Source organism: Pseudozyma flocculosa (assembly GCF_000417875.1).
Source record: "Pseudozyma flocculosa PF-1 unplaced genomic scaffold scaffold00001, whole genome shotgun sequence".
NCBI classification, from domain to species: Eukaryota; Fungi; Basidiomycota; class Ustilaginomycetes; order Ustilaginales; family Ustilaginaceae; genus Pseudozyma; species Pseudozyma flocculosa.
In genome coordinates, this window is record NW_006920869.1 from 1,938,841 (window position 1) to 1,957,256 (window position 18,416).

General features: G+C 67.0%; 7 protein-coding genes across 7 annotated transcripts in view; 2 read left to right on the top strand and 5 right to left on the bottom strand.

Moving 5' to 3' along the window:
• Nucleotides 1–3,249, bottom strand: part of PFL1_00670 (uncharacterized protein) — a gene marked incomplete at both ends in the record, with an annotated part of 3,819 nt that extends 570 nt beyond the window's left edge. Inside the window, 4 exons of the mRNA XM_007878163.1 lie at nucleotides 121–547; nucleotides 651–1,654; nucleotides 1,769–1,873; nucleotides 1,974–3,249. Coding sequence (XP_007876354.1) covers nucleotides 121–547; nucleotides 651–1,654; nucleotides 1,769–1,873; nucleotides 1,974–3,249 — 2,812 coding nt within the window. The remainder of the gene's footprint in view (nucleotides 1–120; nucleotides 548–650; nucleotides 1,655–1,768; nucleotides 1,874–1,973) is intronic.
• Nucleotides 3,250–3,827: 578 nt separating this feature from the next.
• Nucleotides 3,828–5,555, top strand: PFL1_06836 (uncharacterized protein; the record flags this gene model as incomplete). The annotated part of the gene is made up of 1 exon (XM_007878181.1): nucleotides 3,828–5,555. The coding sequence occupies one exon, from the start codon at nucleotides 3,828–3,830 to the stop codon at nucleotides 5,553–5,555; it is 1,728 nt and encodes a 575-aa protein (XP_007876372.1).
• A 246-nt stretch (nucleotides 5,556–5,801) lies between these two features.
• Nucleotides 5,802–8,072, bottom strand: PFL1_00671 (uncharacterized protein; the record flags this gene model as incomplete). The annotated part of the gene is made up of 3 exons (XM_007878164.1): nucleotides 5,802–6,217; nucleotides 6,310–7,441; nucleotides 7,560–8,072. The coding sequence occupies 3 exons, from the start codon at nucleotides 8,070–8,072 to the stop codon at nucleotides 5,802–5,804; spliced, it is 2,061 nt and encodes a 686-aa protein (XP_007876355.1).
• A 729-nt stretch (nucleotides 8,073–8,801) lies between these two features.
• Nucleotides 8,802–9,629, bottom strand: PFL1_00672 (uncharacterized protein; the record flags this gene model as incomplete). The annotated part of the gene is made up of 4 exons (XM_007878165.1): nucleotides 8,802–8,890; nucleotides 8,983–9,091; nucleotides 9,206–9,228; nucleotides 9,341–9,629. The coding sequence occupies 4 exons, from the start codon at nucleotides 9,627–9,629 to the stop codon at nucleotides 8,802–8,804; spliced, it is 510 nt and encodes a 169-aa protein (XP_007876356.1).
• An 809-nt stretch (nucleotides 9,630–10,438) lies between these two features.
• Nucleotides 10,439–11,173, bottom strand: PFL1_00673 (uncharacterized protein; the record flags this gene model as incomplete). The annotated part of the gene is made up of 3 exons (XM_007878166.1): nucleotides 10,439–10,732; nucleotides 10,840–10,961; nucleotides 11,077–11,173. 3 exons carry the CDS (start codon nucleotides 11,171–11,173, stop codon nucleotides 10,439–10,441), a joined length of 513 nt encoding a protein of 170 aa, XP_007876357.1.
• Nucleotides 11,174–11,896: 723 nt separating this feature from the next.
• Nucleotides 11,897–13,588, bottom strand: PFL1_00674 (uncharacterized protein; the record flags this gene model as incomplete). Its single annotated transcript, XM_007878167.1, has 2 exons — nucleotides 11,897–12,727; nucleotides 12,809–13,588. 2 exons carry the CDS (start codon nucleotides 13,586–13,588, stop codon nucleotides 11,897–11,899), a joined length of 1,611 nt encoding a protein of 536 aa, XP_007876358.1.
• A 911-nt stretch (nucleotides 13,589–14,499) lies between these two features.
• PFL1_00675 (uncharacterized protein) lies at nucleotides 14,500–18,108 on the top strand (the record flags this gene model as incomplete). Its single annotated transcript, XM_007878168.1, has 4 exons — nucleotides 14,500–17,334; nucleotides 17,438–17,538; nucleotides 17,658–17,752; nucleotides 17,852–18,108. 4 exons carry the CDS (start codon nucleotides 14,500–14,502, stop codon nucleotides 18,106–18,108), a joined length of 3,288 nt encoding a protein of 1,095 aa, XP_007876359.1.
• Between the last annotated feature and the right edge of the window lie 308 nt (nucleotides 18,109–18,416).

The window sequence follows — 18,416 nt, forward strand, 5'->3', positions numbered from 1 at the left end:
CCACGAGGTAGCCCAGCCCCTCAGCATCGCCACCCGACCCTCCCCCTCCGCCTCCTCCATGCTGACCGTCGCCGCCGCCGCCAACGCCGCCGCCATAGTACCGGCCCTGCCGCGCCCCACCTGCACCTGCATCGGCGCCAAAGCTGCCCCCGACGTCGTCGTCGATGCGGCGGAACGACAGCTGACCGTACCGGCTCTCGCCACCGGCCGACACGTCGAGCATAGTGGGGAACGCCTGGCTCTCGCTGATCGTCAGCCGGTTGCGGCGTCCGTCTGGCAGAATGTCGTCGACCGTCACGCCGCCGCTGCCGGCGTCGAGCGGGATAATGTGCTGCTGCACCAGCCTCCGCAGCGACACGGGGTCCTCGAGGATGCGCGACAGATTGACGCGCGTAAACGCATTGTCCGTCGGCACCAGGACAACGTAGCTCCGGTCGGCGCCGCGGCTGCCGTTGACGGGAGAGCTGCCGTTGAGGATCCAGCCGTAGCCCGCCTGCTGGATGAGGTCCTCCATCGTGTCGGCCTTTGCGCCCTGCATCAGGTTTTTCTGCGAGACCGAGGGCGAGGAGCGAGACGATTCCAGTCAGTCAAGTCGGCTGAAAGTCTCTTGTCCAACGCGCATCAGCCGGCGCGCTCTCTCAACGACTCACAATCGTCAGATCCAGCGGCATCTGGACGCGGTCGATCTCGTGGATGACGCCCGTGTTGGTGAGGATGTCGCCCTTGATGACCCTCGCCGGTGGCATGGCCGCGTCGTCGTCGCCGGCGCGGGAGACAAGCACAGTGCCATTCTTGAGCCTCTCGGCGACCACCTTGGCTTCGGGCGCCGGCAGCAGCGTCGGGTACTCGGTCGCATTGCGCTGGAAGTCGTCCATGTAGACGATCTTGTCGATGGCGTGGAACTCGATCAGGCGCTGCAGCTGCGGCTGCGACTCGGGCAGCAGCAAGTAGTTCATGGCCAGCGCCAGCCCGCTAAAGGCCTCGTTGGTCGGGATCAGGTACGTGATGCCGGGCGCCCGCTGCACCGCCTTTTTGAGCTCGGCGCTAAAGACGGTGGCGACAAACGTCGAGAGCGTCAGGTGCGACACGGCCGTCTGGATCGGGTTGCTCGGCGGCTCGAGCAGCTGCGAGATGATGTAGATGACGGCGCTGCCGGGGACCTCGACCGGCTCGCGCAGGACGTTGGCATCGCCGAAACCGACATCGCCGTTGCCCTGCCGGCTGGGGGCGGCGCCGTCGTCGACCTGGACGGGGATGCGCTGTCGGCCCTCGCGCAGCTTCCAGTCACGCAGCTCGGTGCCCAGCAGCGAGCCGTCGACGAGATCCTGCGGCCGGACCAGGCCGGGCAGGATGTGGTACTTGACCACCTCTTGGAGCGAGGGCGTCTTGTCGTCGTCCAGGGACGCGTCGGCGGCTGGCCATCTCACGCGGTGGTTGCGCATCCAGTCGTCGATGACGTCGTCGCGCGGGGCGAGGAAGGTGAAGGTCTCCTTGCCCCGCTTCGACCGCGGCGGTCGCTGAATGTAGTCCTCTAGGCCGGCGTCGTGGAAGAGCTGCACGAACTTGGTGGAGTTGAGGGCCAGCAAGTACTCTTCGACCGTCATGCCAAGGTCGCCGAAAGGCAGGATCATGTCGTCGATCAGGTGGACCACGCCTAGCAGGGGAGCGACCGGGGAGGGGGTTCCATACAGCAGCAATAGCAGGGAAGGTCAGCGCCGGCGCCATCGGGATCAAGGCGGGAGATGTCGCAGTCGTCGTGCTTACTTACCGTTCTCGGTGAAGATGTCCTCCTCGACCAGCTTGCCGCCATCGACGTAAATGTGCGCACCGTCCTTGACCTCGACCGAGACCTGACCTCCCAGCACCGTCGTGACTGCGCGAGTGGCGAGGGGAACAGAGATGCGAGCGAAACGTCAGCTAGACGCTCGGTCATACGACAGGGCATGGGGGGAAACGTCAGCAAGAACACCCACTCTTCGAGTCGCCCTGCTCGCGCAGGCGATGGGCGTACGCGGGGCGGCCCCCGCCGACGCCGACACCGCTCATGTGCCATCCCATGATCTTGAGGCGGTCCTGGAACGACTGCTGCCACTTGCCGCTGAGAAAGCGCCACTCGATGTCCGAGAGGCGGCCAAAGGCCTCGGAGGTGGGGAGAAAGAGGCTGAGGTGGGCGGTGGTCGAGAGGGTCTTGACGAGGTCCGGGGTGAGGAGGGTGCGCAGCTTTTCGAGCGCGGGGTGCGTCTCGAGGACGTCTTGGAGCGAGGGCGGCAGGTCGAGTACGCCGTCGATCGAGTGGATGACGCCGTAGGGCGAGTCCCAGTTCTCAAAGATGGAGCGGGCGCCTCCGCGGCCCTGGTGGTCGGTGCCAAACACGAGCGCCCTGGTTGGCTTGCCTGGCTTGGGCTTCTTGGTGCTCGTCGCCCTGCTTTGACCGCAAAGACCACCCTGCTCCTGCGGGTCGATCTCGATGGTGGCGACGCGGATCTTTTGACCCTCATCGCCGATGAGGCCGCCGTGGTCCTCCTGGTCGGGGAGGGGGATGCGACCCGGGTGGGTGGGTTCGCGGAGGAGGCGGCGAGAGGGAAAGTGCATGGTCTCGTGGATCTCTGGCTTCCCGGCGGCGGGCAGAGGAGAGTCGGGGTGATGCGGGCCGGTCCGGTTGTCGAGGAGGTGGTAAGGGAGTGTGTAGTTGAGGACGTGGTAGAGGAGGTGCTGGCGTGCGACGGCGTTCACATTGTCGCGCACGCTGACGTCGTCGTTTTTCCAGATCCACTGGACGTCGGCCGAGTCGTCGAGGGCGAGGATGTCGTCGTCTTGGTCGTCGTAGTGGTGGAGTAGGAGCCACTCCCATATTCCCTTTGCGTGTGTGCGCTGGTTTGCCGAGTTGAGCCTGTCGGTGTGCTGCTGGTCGCGCTTTCGGAGAAAGGCTTCGTCTGTTGGGGCGAGGATGGTGATGCCTGCGCCGTCGTCGAGCTGCTGGAGGCGGTTGAGCGTGGGGATGAGGCGTGTGCGCTGGAGGAGGCGGAGAAGGATGGAGTGGTCGTTTGAGGAGGTGAGGAGGTCGATGAGGTTGACGGATGCGGGGGCGGGGGCGGGGGCGGGGTCCTGGAGTGGGTCGAGGAGAGGAGGTTGGTCGGCGGAGAGTTGCCAGGCGACCTGATGGGGTGGATGCGAGCGGGGCTTGAGGGGGTCGTCGGTGGCGGCCGTTGTGGGGCTGGCGAGGCAGAAGGGCAGTGCCAACGTGGTCATGGCGAGGAGGGCGAGGAGGATGAGGGAGGGCCACGGGGCGAGCCCCCCTCTGGCAGTGCGAGGAGGGGGTGCCATGGCAGTCGCTGTGCGTCGGGGCTTGTGTGAGAGTGGGTGTTGGCAGAGGGGCTGAATGGAGAGGAGCAGGGATGAATGCGACGAGGTGTGTGAGTGCGAGGGAGAGCACCGCGATGGTGGTGGTGGTGGTGGTGGTTGGCGGTGAGGGACGAGAGCGAGCGAGGCGGCCCGACGATTGATTAGAGAGAGGGGGTCCGCTCGACTCAGCTGGCAGCGCAGCCAAGCCAAGGCCAGTCGGCCACTTTGGATCGGCGCCTTTTGCCGGTTGGCGCGCACACGCTTGGCGGGCCCGTGAACCCTGCATCCCCAGCTTGCATGTGGAGTTGGGACTGGCCTCGACCCGCCCTCCTCTTTGCTTACCTAAGCAATCACTCCGCCCCCGCGCTGCCTTTGGAAAATTTGGCGGTTGGCCTCGCCTCGCCTCGCCTCGCCTCGCCTCCCGCCACCACCCAACCACCGCCAACCACCCACTCTCGCAACGCCAACCCCCTCGCCCCCCAGCCATGGGCGCAAACACCGCAGAGCTCCTCCTGCGGGTCTGCGCAGACATTGCCGCACACCTCGTCGACGCCCACGACAATGCCCAGCCCGTATCCCTCAACCACCTCCGCACCCGCATCGCCAAAAAGCACGCCTACAACGGCGTACCCAGGCTCACCGACATCATCGCCGCCATCCCAGATGCCTACCGCAAGTCCCTCGTACCCGCCCTCAAGGCAAAACCCGTACGCTCCGCATCCGGCATCGCCGTCGTCGCCGTCATGTGCAAGCCACACCGATGCCCGCACATCGCCCTCACCGGAAACATCTGCGTATACTGCCCCGGCGGTCCCGACTCCGACTTCGAGTACAGCACACAGTCCTACACCGGCTACGAGCCCACCTCGATGCGCGCCATCCGCGCACGCTACGACCCCTACGAGCAGTCCAAGTCGCGCGTACAGCAGCTCCGCGAGCTCGGTCACCCCGTCGACAAGGTCGAGTACATCATCATGGGCGGCACCTTTATGAGCCTCTCGCAAGACTACCGCGACACCTTCATCGCCCAGCTCCACAACGCACTCAGCGGCTTCAACGGCACCGACGTCGACGAGGCCGTCCGCTACTCGGAGCGCGCACTCACAAAGTGCATCGGCATCACCATCGAGACGCGCCCCGACTACTGCCTCCGCCCGCACCTCTCCCAGATGCTCCGCTACGGCTGCACCCGCCTCGAGATCGGCGTCCAGTCCGTCTACGAGGACGTCGCCCGCGACACCAACCGCGGCCACACCGTAAAGGCCGTCTGCGAGACCTTCCAGCTGGCCAAGGACGCCGGCTACAAGATCGTCGCCCACATGATGCCCGACCTGCCCAACGTCGGCGTCGAGCGCGACATGGAGCAGTTCAAAGAGTACTTTGAGAACCCGGCATTCCGCACCGACGGCCTCAAGCTCTACCCGACCCTCGTCATCCGCGGCACCGGCCTCTACGAGCTGTGGCGTACGGGCCGCTACCGCAACTACACGCCCTCGTTCCTCGTCGACCTCGTGGCGCGCATCCTCGCCCTCGTCCCGCCCTGGACGCGCGTCTACCGCGTACAGCGCGACATCCCCATGCCCCTCGTATCCTCGGGCGTCGAAAACGGCAACCTGCGCGAGCTCGCCCTGGAGCGGATGCGCGACTTTGGCGTCACCTGCCGCGACGTCCGCTACCGCGAGGTGGGTCTGCACGAGATCCACACGCGCGTCCGCCCCGAGGAAGTCGAGTTCATCCGGCGCGACTACACCGCCAATGGCGGGTGGGAGAGTTTTCTGGCCTACGAGGATCCGGAGCGCGACATTCTCATTGCGCTGCTGCGCCTGCGCAAGTGCAGCGCCGCGGGCACCTACCGGCCGGAGCTGGTGCGCCATGGGCAGTGCTCGATTGTGCGCGAGCTGCACACGTACGGCAGCGCCGTGCCCATCCACTCGCGCGACCCGACCAAGTTCCAGCACCAGGGCTTCGGCACGCTCCTCATGGAGCAGGCCGAGCGCATCGCCCGCGACGAGCACGGCAGCCGCAAGCTCGCCGTCATCAGCGGCGTCGGGACGCGCGACTACTACCGCAGGCTCGGGTACCACCTCGAGGGGCCTTATATGGTCAAGATGCTTGTCGACGAGGACGAGGACGAGGGCGAGGGCGAGGATGAGGGTGCGTGGTCGGTGCGCGGCGCACCAGGCGACGACGACGACGACGGATATTACTACTGATGGCCGCCGGGGGGCTCGACATCGCTACGTTCCGAGGGAGACCCCGCGCGCCGACGCGACTTTGTACTTGTACCACTCTGCATCCACTATTGCATCCCATTCCATCTCAATCCCCATCGCATCGCAACACATCGTCATCATCGTCGCTCCTGAACGTGAAACGGGGTATATCATCGTTTGAGATTGGAATCGACAGCGGGGGGGTAGACGACGATGCGAGCGACGAAAGGCGAGGGGGGTCGGGGATCAATCGCCAGCTCTAGCGACGAGCCAAGCCAACCTGTGCTGTCTCTGTCTGTGCACCTCGTCGTCCTGCGCCTGTTGCAGCACCTCCTCATCCTCACCGTAGCGATCCACAACGACCTCTTCGAGCCTACTGAGCATGCTGCGCGCCACGGATCGGACGGCCTTGTAGACGAGCAGGAGGGCTCGGATGATGCCGATGAGGACGAGGAGGACGACGAGGATCGAAGCGAGATTCACCCCTTCCTCACCCCCTCCTCCTCCCGCCGCAGTGGGACGTCGTCCCCGTCTTCCTCCGCCGGTGAGACGGGCGAATGTGCGCCCTAGTCCGAGGTTGAGGTTCAGCGGTCCCAGAAACGTGAAGCCCAGCAGCAGATTGACAAAGGATACGATGCCGACCAGACTGAAGCCCAGCGAGACTGTCGATTCCCCCCGAGCCAAGGATGAGGAGCGTCAGTCGTGTCCTCGACGCGGGCGGGCTTGCAGGCACGCAGGGACGCTCAAGACTCACACTGCAGCAGGATGCGGTCGATCCATCCCGGTCCTCGCTCCACGACCTCGTCGGCCCGCCGCTGTTTGCGTCGAGAGGCGCGAGGATTCGACCTGGCCTTGCTGCCGCCGCCGCCGCCGGCGCTGCTCCTCTTCTTCTCCTTGTGCTTCTTCTTCGTCCTCGACTCGCTCCTCGCGGCCGCAGCGGTCCGTTTCTTGTCCTGCTCCGCCCGGCTCGACGACGTCGTCTTCTGCCGCTCCCCGCTCGTCGCGCCCGTCGTCTTGCCCTCTTCGCTGTCGACCGGCGACGTCGTCGCAGTGATGGGTCCGCCCTGGCTGCGCGCCGCCCCGGGCTCGCCCTCGCCACTGATCGCCGCCATCGGTGCAGCCGCGCGATCCCTGTCGCAACAAGGCAGCGTCGGGTCGACCGAGTCTCTCTTGCCGCTGGCCGTCGCCGCGCCGGCCGAGTCGGCAGAGGAAGAGGCGTGCTGACCGGCCCAGAGGCCGTCTTTGCCGTACGTCCACTCCCACTTGAGGGCCGACCAGAACGACTGGTGCTCTTCCCCTGCGCCCGCCCCTCGGCCGTCATCGCTGCCGCTGCCGCTACCGTCGTTGTCGTCGTCGTCGCTCGCGAGGCCGTCGCCGGCCAGGCCGCCGCCGTGTGCGACGAGCCCCTGTACGGCCGATGCGACCTCGCCCGAGGTAAACTGCCTGACGGCATCGCGGATCAGCTGGACGTAGGCCACCGGCTCAAACCAGAGACCCGAGTAGCCGTAGTCGCGGTCCACCTCCCAGTCGACGGTCTGCACCTCGTCGTCCGGGTCCATCTGGTCGAGCCAATCGAGCAGGCCGCCCGCGCCTCCACTTGGGCCGGCGCCGCCAGCCTGCGTCGACCTGATGACGGCCGACGTGGCCGGGTCGACGAGGCCCGTGTCAAAGTGGGACAGGACGAGGCTGGCGACGGCGCCCGTGGTCCAGATGAGGGCGACAAAGAGAAAGACGCTGAGGGCAAAGAGGAGCGAGGGCGAGGTGGCCAGACCGACAAAGGGGCTCTTGCGGAAGCGGTAGGGCGCGCCGCACTGGTCGCACGAGACGACCGACGACGAGCGTGCCGAGAGGGCACGCCAGCGGTCGAGGCAGGTCGCATGGACGTACTGGGCGGGGCCAGAGAGGAGGGGGGGAGCGGGCAGAAAAGGGTGGGCGGGAGGGTCAGGACGATGCTGTCTGACGCCCGAATGAATGCTCGCTCGAGAAGGCTCGGCGTGGGCTCACCTTCATCGTCCCCTTGCACTTGCAAGGGCTGAGGAGGCGTCCAAGCGACTCGCCGTCGTCGGCGCTGTCACCGGGACCCTCGAGGCAGATGCGGCAGATGGCGAGGTTGGCGTTGTCGTTCTCCTGCTGGTTGGGCTGCGGTGCGTCGGCGGGGTGGTAGGGGTCAAAGTTGGGTGCGCCTGATTGCTCGGCGGGGGGCTGCTCTTGTGCTTGCTGCGGCACAGGCGAGGGGGAGCGGGAGCGGCTGCGCTCAGGCTGCTGCTCGTCGTCGGAAGCCGAGGGACTGTCGTCGGCGGCGGCAGGGGGTTGTGCCACCTCTGAGCCGCCGGCGTGGTCCTCGTCGTCGTCATCGTCGTCGTGTACCTCGCGTTCGGAGCTCCAGGTGGGGTCAGTCACCTCTCTCCTCCTCATGCCCTGTCGATAGTGTGCGAGCTGGGGTGCGAGGCCATCAGGCAGCGCCGACGTCGAAGCCTGGGCAACGCCGTTGTCGTGGCGAGGAGGTGGAGGCGACATGGTCCGTGGCACGCCTCACATTCGCCGTCAAAGATGCGGCGGCGGTATCGGCGATGGTTGTGCTCGGTGACAGCAGCGGTGGTGGTGGTGGTGGTGGTAGGAGTGATGGGTACAAGGCCGCCAAGCCTGATGAATGCTGCAAGCCCAAACCAGACCAGACCAGACCTCCCCAAGCGGCGGGGCGGGCCCCCAGAAAGCTGCCTGCACCTCAAGCAGCTGCGTTGCCTGCGTCTGGGCCTGGCCTCTGCTTGCTTGGCAGGCGCACGTCGACGTGGAGGTAGGCTTGACCCCGCAATTTTGGATTTTCGGCAGGGAGGCAGGCGCTGGTTGATCGCCCCTCCCCCGACTTCCGAGAGCGTGCCGCCAATGCCGGGGGTGGGGTTGGGCCTGCGCCTGGCCTGGCGTGGCTCAGACCGCACCTCGACGCCCCCCTCCCGACCTCGGCCTTGGTCCGTCCTCGACAGCTTGCACAACGCAGCGCACCCAGCGGGCGGGCGCTCCTCGTCCCTCTTCGCAGGCATTAGCTTGATCGCCGCCGACGAGAGCTGGCTCGGCCAAAGACGCAGACACGCTTGGCCAATCAGACAGACAGAGCGAGCGCCTCTGCCTGCCGCACACGAGATAACGGCCCCTCTTTGCGCAACTTCTGTTCATACATATGCACGCCGCCGTCGCAAGGCTAGCGTCGACGTGGATCTGCCCACTCGTGCCGCCGCCTCGCTCTCTCTTCTAGTTCTCGCACAGCTTCTGGTAGGCCTCGGCAGACAGGAGCGACTCAAACTCCTGCGGCTGCGTCAGGCGGATCTTGCACAGCCAGCCTGCCCGTCACCGCGCGGCAAAGAGGGGGCGAAGCACTTGGTCAGCGCTCGGTACCGTAGCAAGGCAGCGTCGCGGCCGAGGCGGTACCCACCCTTGCCCTCGGGGTCCTTGTTGAGCAGGCCCGGCTCGCTGCTCAGCTGCTCGTTGACCGACTCAATTACGCCAGTGACGGGAGCGTAGATGTCCGAAGCCGCCTTGACCTGTCAGTGGCAAGGTGGGCGGGATTGCACAGCGCAGCCGGCTCGAAGTCAGCCACATCATCCTTGATCGGGCCAGGCAGTCGGATAAGGCCCAAGGCGATGACGGAAACTCACCGACTCGACGGCTCCGACGTCGTCTGCGCGGCCACGCATGATGGGATTGGGGTCAGACGAGCGCCTGGAGGTCAGCGACTAGCACGCCATCGAAACGGGAGGCAGAGGAAAGGACAGCCGCGCCCCGCTACTCACCACCCTGCTTGACCTCGCTGTCTGCGGCGGGCAGCTCGACAAAGACGACGTCGCCGAGGCTCTTCTGGGCGTATTCGGTGATGCCAACGGTACCGACGTTGGACTCGTCGTCAAACGAAACCCACTCGTGCTCGGCCGTGAAGCGCTTGTGCACGGCCAGGGCGCGCACCGACGTCGAAAAGGGCGAGGCCGCCGAGGGGGCAAAGGCGAGGCGGCGTGCCGGTGCAATGGCCTTAAGCGGCTGGGCCACGAGGGCGCGCGAGGCGGCGGGTCGGAGTGCCGAGATCATGGTGGATTGGATCGTGCTGGGTGGCGGTGTTTGGTTGGAGGAGAGGGTGGTGATGACGGCGGCGGCGGTGACGAGTGGCGGTGGTGGTGGTGGTCGAGGAGTGAAGAAGAGAGTAATGTGGGTGGCCGCGATGCGACACCGAGCTGCCTGGCCAGGCCAGCCAAGCGTCCGTCTTCGGGCTGTCCGCCGGACGACGTCGGATGCCTCGCGTCCGTGCAGAGCGAGCGAGTCGGCCAGGTGGGTGGGGCCCACGGGCAGGCCAGGCCCAGAGGGCAGGTCAGCCGGGGCCACCGATGACTCCCGTCTGCCGCTGCCTCGCCCGCCTTTCAGCAACGGGCCACCAGGCAGGCCAGCAGGCCAGCAGCAACGGGCCCGGACGCATCGCCTGTCCACCCTTTTCCGAAAAATTAAAAATCGAAAGGCTCGCGGCCACGCACGGCCTTGGCGGGCAGCAGGCACCGTCCCGTGCCCGGCGCATTTCGGGCGTGGGGCGGCAGGCAAGCGCCCGACCGGCTGGCTGCTCGCGCTGAGCGATGGGAGGTGGCATGGGCCAGGCCAGACTAGCCAGCGCCATGGCCGGCATCGCCATCGCCATCGCCATCGCTCACCTGGCCTCTTTATCACGCCTCACTACTGCGGGCCCCTCGCAAGTCGTCGCGATGCCATGGTCCGGTCGACGATTCATTCATGCCTTCATTCGTTCCAAGGTCTCGAAATGTTGACCAGCATCCTCTCGATGCTACGCAGCGTCAATCGATCCAGCCACGTCCAGCCCCGTGCCGGGGAGGAAGGGGGTGAGGGAAGCGTGCCTACTTGCCGCGCCACTTTGCAAACGTCTCCTGGACACCGTGGCCGTTGCGGAGGTCACGCATGCACTTTTCGTCGACGTCGCGCGACTTTGCGGCGAGCGCGAGGACCTGGTCGACGAGGTGGGCCGGTACGACGACGACGCCGTCGATGTCGGCCAGCACCGCGTCGCCCGGGTGGACGGTGAGGGCGGGGAACGAGGGCGAGGTCGGATCGCGGATCGTCACGGGCACCTGTAGTTCAGAGGGGCGCGTGAATGGCGATTGGCCCAGTGTCGAGTGGCCCCGTGCAAACACCTGCCCATCCGCATGCCCACACGAGAACCGAGACGGCAACGAGGGTTCAGCGACGTTGCGAGTCGTGGTCATCGAGCGAGACCGGACCGGACCGAAACGAAACCCACCGGGAACTTTGCATCGCGGTGCTCTTCCAGGTCGCGACACCGTCCATCCAGCACGACGCCGCGCACGCCGAGGTGCTGGGCGCGCGCCGTCATCAGACCTCCCCAGATGGCCGACCGCATCTCTACCGTGTCGATCCCGCGTCCATCCGTACACGCTCAGGAAGAGTCAGCCTCGGAACAAGGTGGGCAAGGCTCACAGGGCACCGTTGTGAAGGGGCCAGGGGAGGGCAGACTCACCGCTAGGAGCGGCGACGACCATGACCGAACCCGGCTGGGCGGCATCGACAAAGTGTCGATCCGGCTTGGGCGCTTCGGTATCCTGTTGCGAGACCATCTTTGATCCCGCCCAGTCCGATTCCGCACGTCATCGGTATCGGCGTCGGCGTCGTCAGCTCCCGGTATTCCTCGCTTCATCGATTAACAGAGAGGCAGGGACCTACCTTGACGGTGAAAGCCGGACCGCAGACCTTAGCCACGCCCTCGTCGTTGCTGCCCGGCACAGAGGGCGAAGGGGAGACCGAGGGGGAGGGGGAAAAGACCTCGATACCGGGCACGTAGCCCCCATGCGGCACCTTGAGCTTGATCAGCGCGTCGGACACCTGCCCGTCGTCGTCGTCGTGGTCGGTATCGTCGTGGTCGACAAGAAGACGAGGGGGAAGACGGAGGCAAAATGCGCAAGGGCCGCGGCGTCGTCAGTCAGTCGGTGCCACTTCGCCGCCAAAGACTCGGAATGCATCCCGGCCCCGGCGCCTCGCTTCACGCCGGTCCCCTAGCTGCATTGCGTTGCGGTCCAGCCCCAATCGCCTCACCCGCCGTCCAAGACTCGCTACGTTCGAGAAGGGGGGGCTCTATCGATTCTCTCTTATCCCCCCGGTGACGACGCCGAAAGAAGAGGAGGGGGGCATCACGGCATCTTGTATTTCATTACAGCTTACCCCGGGTGGTTTGGGGAGGCAGGGTGCGATGACGAGCAAGGACGGCAAGGCGAGGCAAGAACGGGAGGGTATCCGGGGGCATGGACGCAGCGAGGGGACCCGTGCGCAACCACGCGCAGCCCTCACTTGTTGCTCACCTCGCAAGTCGACAGGCGCGAGAGCTGCGCCAGCGACGCCTCCGACAGCCTCTCGGCAGGCTGGGCACGGGCCCGCGGCGCGCCTCCTTTTGCTGCCGCCGCCGCTGCGGGGACGGGAACGGGGACGACGACCACGGGGACCTCGACGGTCGCAACTGACGGCGCGGGAACCGCAGGCTGCTCGGCGGCGACGACGGCAGCGGCGGTCTGCTGCGGCTTCTGCTGCTGCTGCTGAGCTGGCGCGGCCGAAGCGGAGCTAGACTTGGTCAAAGGGGCGACGCGGTCGGACGACTCGTCGTGCTTCTTGGGCTTGCCCAGTCCGCCGAGCAGGAAGCCGCCGCCGACGATGCCGAGCAGGATCCACGCGCCCGTGCGCTCGTCGTCGGTCAGGGGACGGTTGGCACGGCGGCCCGAAGAGGCGCCACCGCCGGAGTTGCTGCTGGACGACGACGACGACGACGACTCGGCGGCCTGCGCAAACGACTGGGTGGCCGAGGAGAGGACGCCCTTGGCCTGGGCGGCGATGGAGCCAAAGGCACCGCTGGCGGCGTCGGCCGTCTTGCTGGCGGCCTTGTTGGCCTTGTGGGCGGCCGACGACGTGTTGCCGCCCTGCAGGTCGGCGAGGATCTCGGCGAGCAGGCCCTTGGATTCGGCGGCGGCGGCGTCGTCAGACTGGCTCGAGAGGTCGGTGCTGCTGTGCGAGACGTCGCCAGTGGCCGAGATGCTGAAAACCTTGGCGTCCGGCGAGGTCTCGTGCTCGGGCTCGTTGCGGGCCTCGGGCTTGCCGCGGAGCGACGTGTAGGATGTGACGAGGGGCTGCGATGGGGTCAAGGGGGGCGAGGCGGTTCAGCCGGGCTGCACAGGGCAGCGAACAACGATGGGGCCGGGGCGACTCACGATGGGCGCCTCTGGCTCGGCGGGCTCCTCGTAGTATGGAATCTGGATGTTGAAGGTCTCGCGCGGGTGCGGGGCCTTGTGCGGGGGCAGGCCGGGAGGGTTGGTGGCGATGGCGGGGTCTTCGGGTGCGGCGTCGGGGCTGCTCTTTGCCGTCTCTCCGCTGGCGAGGCCGTCTGCGGCGGCGCTGTGGACGGTGCCCGCGGTCAGGTCCGAGGGGGTCTCGGAGGGCTTGAGGGAGCCGAGCGGGCTGCCTGCCTCTGCGACGGCGTCTGCAGTGGCCTGGGCAGCATCCTGTGCGGCGCTGGGGGCAGGGTTGGAGGCGGGGGTGGAAGCGGCAGGCTGAGGCTTGGCGTCGTCGCCGCCGAGGGTGGGCTTGCTGGCCTCAGTCTTTGGCGTGGCCTTTCCGATGGCGGCGGCAGCGGGGGGCTGGCTGCGGAGCGAGGCAAGGGTCGACTTTGCGCGTTGCGAGGACGAGTGCGAGGGCGAGGGCGAGGCGGACTGGGTGAGGTTGCTGCCGGCGCGCGCCGAGTCGTTGTCGAGGAGGCGGCGGACGAGGTCCTCCTTTTTGCCCGACGACGAGAGGCCGCGGGAGCGGAGGTCGTCCCTGAGCTCTGCGATGCGCTTCTTTTCGTAGGCGTCGCGGGTGCTGCTGAGGAGGACGCTGGAGACGAGGTTGCGGCGGAAGAGGGCGTGGGCGGGCGAGGATGCGACGGCCGACGCCGACACCGACGACGCGCTGCGGGCGCGCAGGTTGGCGGCCGATGCGACGGATCGGAGCATGGTCGGCGAGGCGGCGGAGGCGAGTGTGAGTGGCTTGACCCTGGTCAAAAATGTGTCGAGTCGGGGCGGAGGTTGTCGGCAGTGTTGATGGTGATGGTGGTGGTGGTGGTGGTGGTGGCGATGGCGACAGCGACGAGTGGGGCGATGGCACCGAGGGCCCTTTGTCACCGGTGGCCGCCGCGGGCCGTTTGAGTTGTGTTTGGTGACCGACCGGAGTGGGCCGCTGCGCGACCGGCAGTTCCGCCTCTGCCCGATCCAAGTTTCTTCCAAGAGTTGGGCCTGGCAGGCTGGCAAGGGCCTGGCTTGGCCCTGGCTTTGGCTTGGGCCCTTCGCCCGCGCCAAATGACGTCGCGGCAGGCCAGCCTAGCCCAGCCTGGCCCAGCCAGCCCCCTGCCAGCACCCGGGCCTGTCGCCGCCTCGCCCACCCCGCACCTCGAGCTTGCCTTGCCTTGCCTCACCTTGCCTGGCCCTGCCTCGAGCTCAGCTGGTGGTCGACATCACTTGCAAGCCCTCTAGCTCCGGCACCGGCACCAGCACCATCACCAGCACCGCCACCGCCACCGCTGAAATCACCACCACCCATCGACCTCGGAGGTCCCGACGAGTGCCGGGCTCCACCTTGGCTCCGGCTCGACGGGCCAAGCTGGGATGGCCGAGGGGGGGCCGATTATTCGGAAATCGGAAATTGGCATCTTGGCCCTGACCCGCCCTCCTCGCCCTCGTGGCGCCTTTCTTCTGGGCCCGCGCCTGCTGCCCCGCCTCGGCCTGCTCCTTCTCGGCTTGGCCTTCAACTGGCACTTTATCGCCTATCGACCAACCGCTCCTCCTCCTCTGGCTCCCCTTCTCCCACACAGCAACCCCCTTCGACTCCTCGTCGCTGGTGGCCGCAGCTGCTCACCGGGACGGCCAGCATGCGCTGCCAGCAACGCCTCCTTCGCCTGGCCCAGCGCACCCTCGTCCCCTCTCCTCGCACCCGACCATCCCTGCCCACCCCAACAGAGGCACCGATAGCGTCACCGATCGCCGCAACAAGATGCATCTGCACCACGACTGCCCTCTCCAAGGCCAAGGGAAAGGCCAAGGCTCCCCGCTCCGATCCCGACAACCCAGAGGACAAGAAGTGGTCCCACACCCTCCAGCTGCCCACCACCAGCTTCGAGATCCGCGCAAACGCTGCAAAGCGCGACGCCCTCTTCCACAGACGCACCTGCCACGATCTGTACAAGTGGCAGCTGGATAGACCCGCATCACACCCCTCGTCTTCATCGCCATCGTCACCAGCGCCAGCCACCGGCGACTTTGTCTTCCACGATGGCCCGCCCTATGCCAACGGCTCGCTCCACTGCGGACACGCCCTCAACAAGATCCTCAAGGACATTGCGAATCGCTACCACCTGCTGCGCGGCAAGCGCGTCCACTTCATGCCCGGATGGGACTGCCACGGCCTCCCCATCGAGATGAAGGCCCTTGCCCACCTCCGCACACACGAGCGCGACGCCCTCGCACCCACCCTCATCCGCCAGCGCGCAAAGCAGGAGGCCACTGCGGCGATCGAGACGCAGAAGGACGAGTTCAACCAGTTCGGCATCATGGCAGACTGGACCCCGGCGGCCACCTACCGCACCCTCGACCCCGCCTACGAGGCTAGACAACTCAAAATCTTCGGCGAGATGGCGCGCAGGGGGCTCATCTACCGCCGCTTCCGCCCAGTCTACTGGTCGCCTTCGAACCGCACCGCCCTTGCAGAGGCGGAGCTCGAGTACAAGGAGGACCACCTCAGCAAGGCCGCCTATGTCAAGTTCGATCTCGTCCCCGGCCAGGCGCTGCTGTCCAACCTCGCGGCAGCAGGCGTTGCAGACGGCGAGGGCATCAAGGCGGTCGTGTGGACCACGACGCCCTGGTCGCTCGCCTCCAACATGGCCATCAACGTCAACCCGGAGATGGAGTACAGCATCGTCCGCAGCGAATCGCTAGGCGAGACCATGGTCATCGCCACAGACAGGGTCGAGGCCGTCTCGGGCCTCGCGGTGTACGCGTCCACCGTAGCGTCCGACGCAAGAACGCCCATCGGGGAGCTGCGAGAGCTGCTGCGGCTAAAGGGCACCGATCTGCTCGAGTCGCAGTACCGCACCCCGCTCATGAGCAGGGATGCGCCCGCTCGACCGGTGCTGGCGGCCGACTACGTCACTGCCGTCTCGGGAACGGGCCTGGTCCACTCGGCGCCCGCCCACGGCAGCGAGGACTACGACGTCTGGCGATCGCACGGGCTGCTCGAGACCGTCGGCATCTTTTCGCCCATCGACGACCGCGGATGCTACACGGCCGACCTCGAGCAGCTCGATGGAGCCGGCGCTGGCGCCGGCGCCGACGCCATCAGCCAGCGGCTCGTTGGCAAAGAGGTGCTGGGCGAGGGCTCCAAGGAGATCCTGGCCATCCTCGCCGAGCGTGGCGCGCTGCTCAGCACCCACACGCTGCGTCACAAGTACCCGTACGACTGGCGCTCCAAGCTGCCGGTAATTGTGCGCGCCACCTCTCAGTGGTTCGCCAACCTGGACCAGATCAAGGACGCCGCCATCAGGGCGCTCGACGACGTCACCTTTGTCCCCGCGTCGTCGCGGGTGCGCCTCGAGTCGTTCGTCCGCGGCAGGTCCGAGTGGTGCATCTCGCGGCAGAGGGTGTGGGGCGTGCCGATCCCCGTCGTCTACGACGCCGCCACCGACGAGCCGCTGCTGACGGGCGAAAACGTCGACCACATCGCGGCGCTGCTCGAGGACAAGGGCACCGACTACTGGTGGCAGGCCGACGCCGAGGAGCTCGTGGCGCCCCGGTACCGCGAGGCGGGCAAGGCGTGGCGCAAGGGCGAGGACACGATCGACGTGTGGTTCGATAGCGGCACGTCGTGGGCGACGGCGTGGGACAGCCTGCCGTCCGACGTCCAGGAGGCGCGGCGCGGCGGGCCCGTGGCCGACGTCTACCTCGAGGGCTCCGACCAGCACCGCGGCTGGTTCCAGTCGTCGCTGCTGACGTCGGTGGCGACGGCGCCCGAGGGCCAGGTGCCCGCGGCGCCCTTCCGCACCGTCGTGACGCACGGCTACGTGCTGGACAAGGACAACCGCAAGATGAGCAAGAGCCTCGGCAACACCGTCTCGCCGCTCGACATTGTCCACGGCGGCAAGGGCCGGGACCAGCCGGCCTACGGCATCGACGTGCTCCGGCTGTGGGCGGCGCGGAGCGACTACACCACCGACCTGCCCATCGGCTCGCTCATTGTCGGCAAGACGTCCGAGGCGCTGCGCAAGCTCCGCAACACGGCGCGCTTCATGCTGGCCAACCTGCCGCCCGAGGCCGACGTGGCGCCGCTCGACGCCGCCAGCATGGGCCTGGCGGACCGTTACGCGATGCACGAGCTGGCCACGCTCGAGGCGGCGTGCGCCCGGGCGTACGAGGCGTTTGACTACGCCCAGGTGGTCCGGCGCGTGACCGAGTTCGCCAACGGCACCCTCTCGACGCTCTACCTCGACCTCGCCAAGGACTGCCTGTATGTCGATGCGCCGCACGGCCCGCAGCGGACGTCGATGGTGTCGGTCATCGACCACATCCTGCGCACATTCACCAGCATCGTCGCGCCCATCGCGCCCTTCCTGGCAGAGGACATTCACCACTACCGCAACGGCGCCACGGCCGACCCGGAGCCGAGCGAGTCTGAGGCCGGTCGCTCGGTATTTGCCAGGGGATGGCAGGGCGTCGTGAGTGAAGCAGTCGCGTCGGCTAGGCTGCCAGCGGCGCGGCAGGAGCCCAGTCGCTGATGTCCCCGTTTTTCTCTCTCCCTCGTACGTCTCTGTCCTTCAGGATCCCGCGTGGCGGGACGACGCGCTTGCAAGAGAGGTTGAGCAGCTGCTGCGTGCTAGGGACGTTTCGTTGTCGCTCATCGAAGACGCCAGGCAGGCTGGGTGAGTATGCGCGATGTTGCTCGTCATGCCGCGCGCACAGAAGTCACTCGTCTCCTTCATCGAGCTGACATGATACCCCGCTTCCGCTCCTCGGCTGACCACGTGCTGACCTGCCTCAGCCACGTCAGGACGTCGTTTGAGGTCGAGGTGGACCTGCTGGTCGCTCCAGGGCCGGGCGCCGACGGCGATCTCGGCAGCATCATCCGCCGTCACGGTGAGTTGCTCCGTGAGGTGCTCCTCAGCTCGTTGCAGGGCGGCGCACGGACTGACCGCGTTGTATCGTCCTCGTACCGTGCCCTCTCGCTCCCGTCAGAATCGCACCTGACCCGACTGTTCAACGTCGCGCGCGTCAACGTGGTCGACAAGGTGGCGCCGACGCCGGACGCGCCCGCAGATGCGCAGCCGTGGATCAAGTCGGCCGAGGTCGAGGCGGCCGCGACACAAGGGGAGCGGGTCGAGGTGCGGGTGCGCGCGTCGAGCCGCACCCGATGCCCGCGCTGCCGCACCTTCCGGAAGGAGAGGCCAGAGGACGCGCTGTGCCTGCGCTGCGCAGACGTCGTGGGCATGTAGACGGCCGAACGAGGGCCGTACGGGGCGTTGACCCTGGTTGAGCTCGGTATCGGCGCTACACCAGAAGTTGCATCAATCGCTGCTCTCCACCTGCGCCTGCCAGCGATGCGGACCGTTGCTGCCTTCTTTCTCGAACCTTAAGCCTGACCGGGCGCCGTTGTTGAGCTACATATCCCCCCATGCACGCACGTCTCCCTGTCTCGCTGCCCCACCCTATCCGCCACCGTTCGCAGAGGCAGAGGAATGGCAGAGGAGCAGATAGAGTAGAATACTAGCTCCGGGCCTCCGCTGCCGTCAGCTCGACGAAC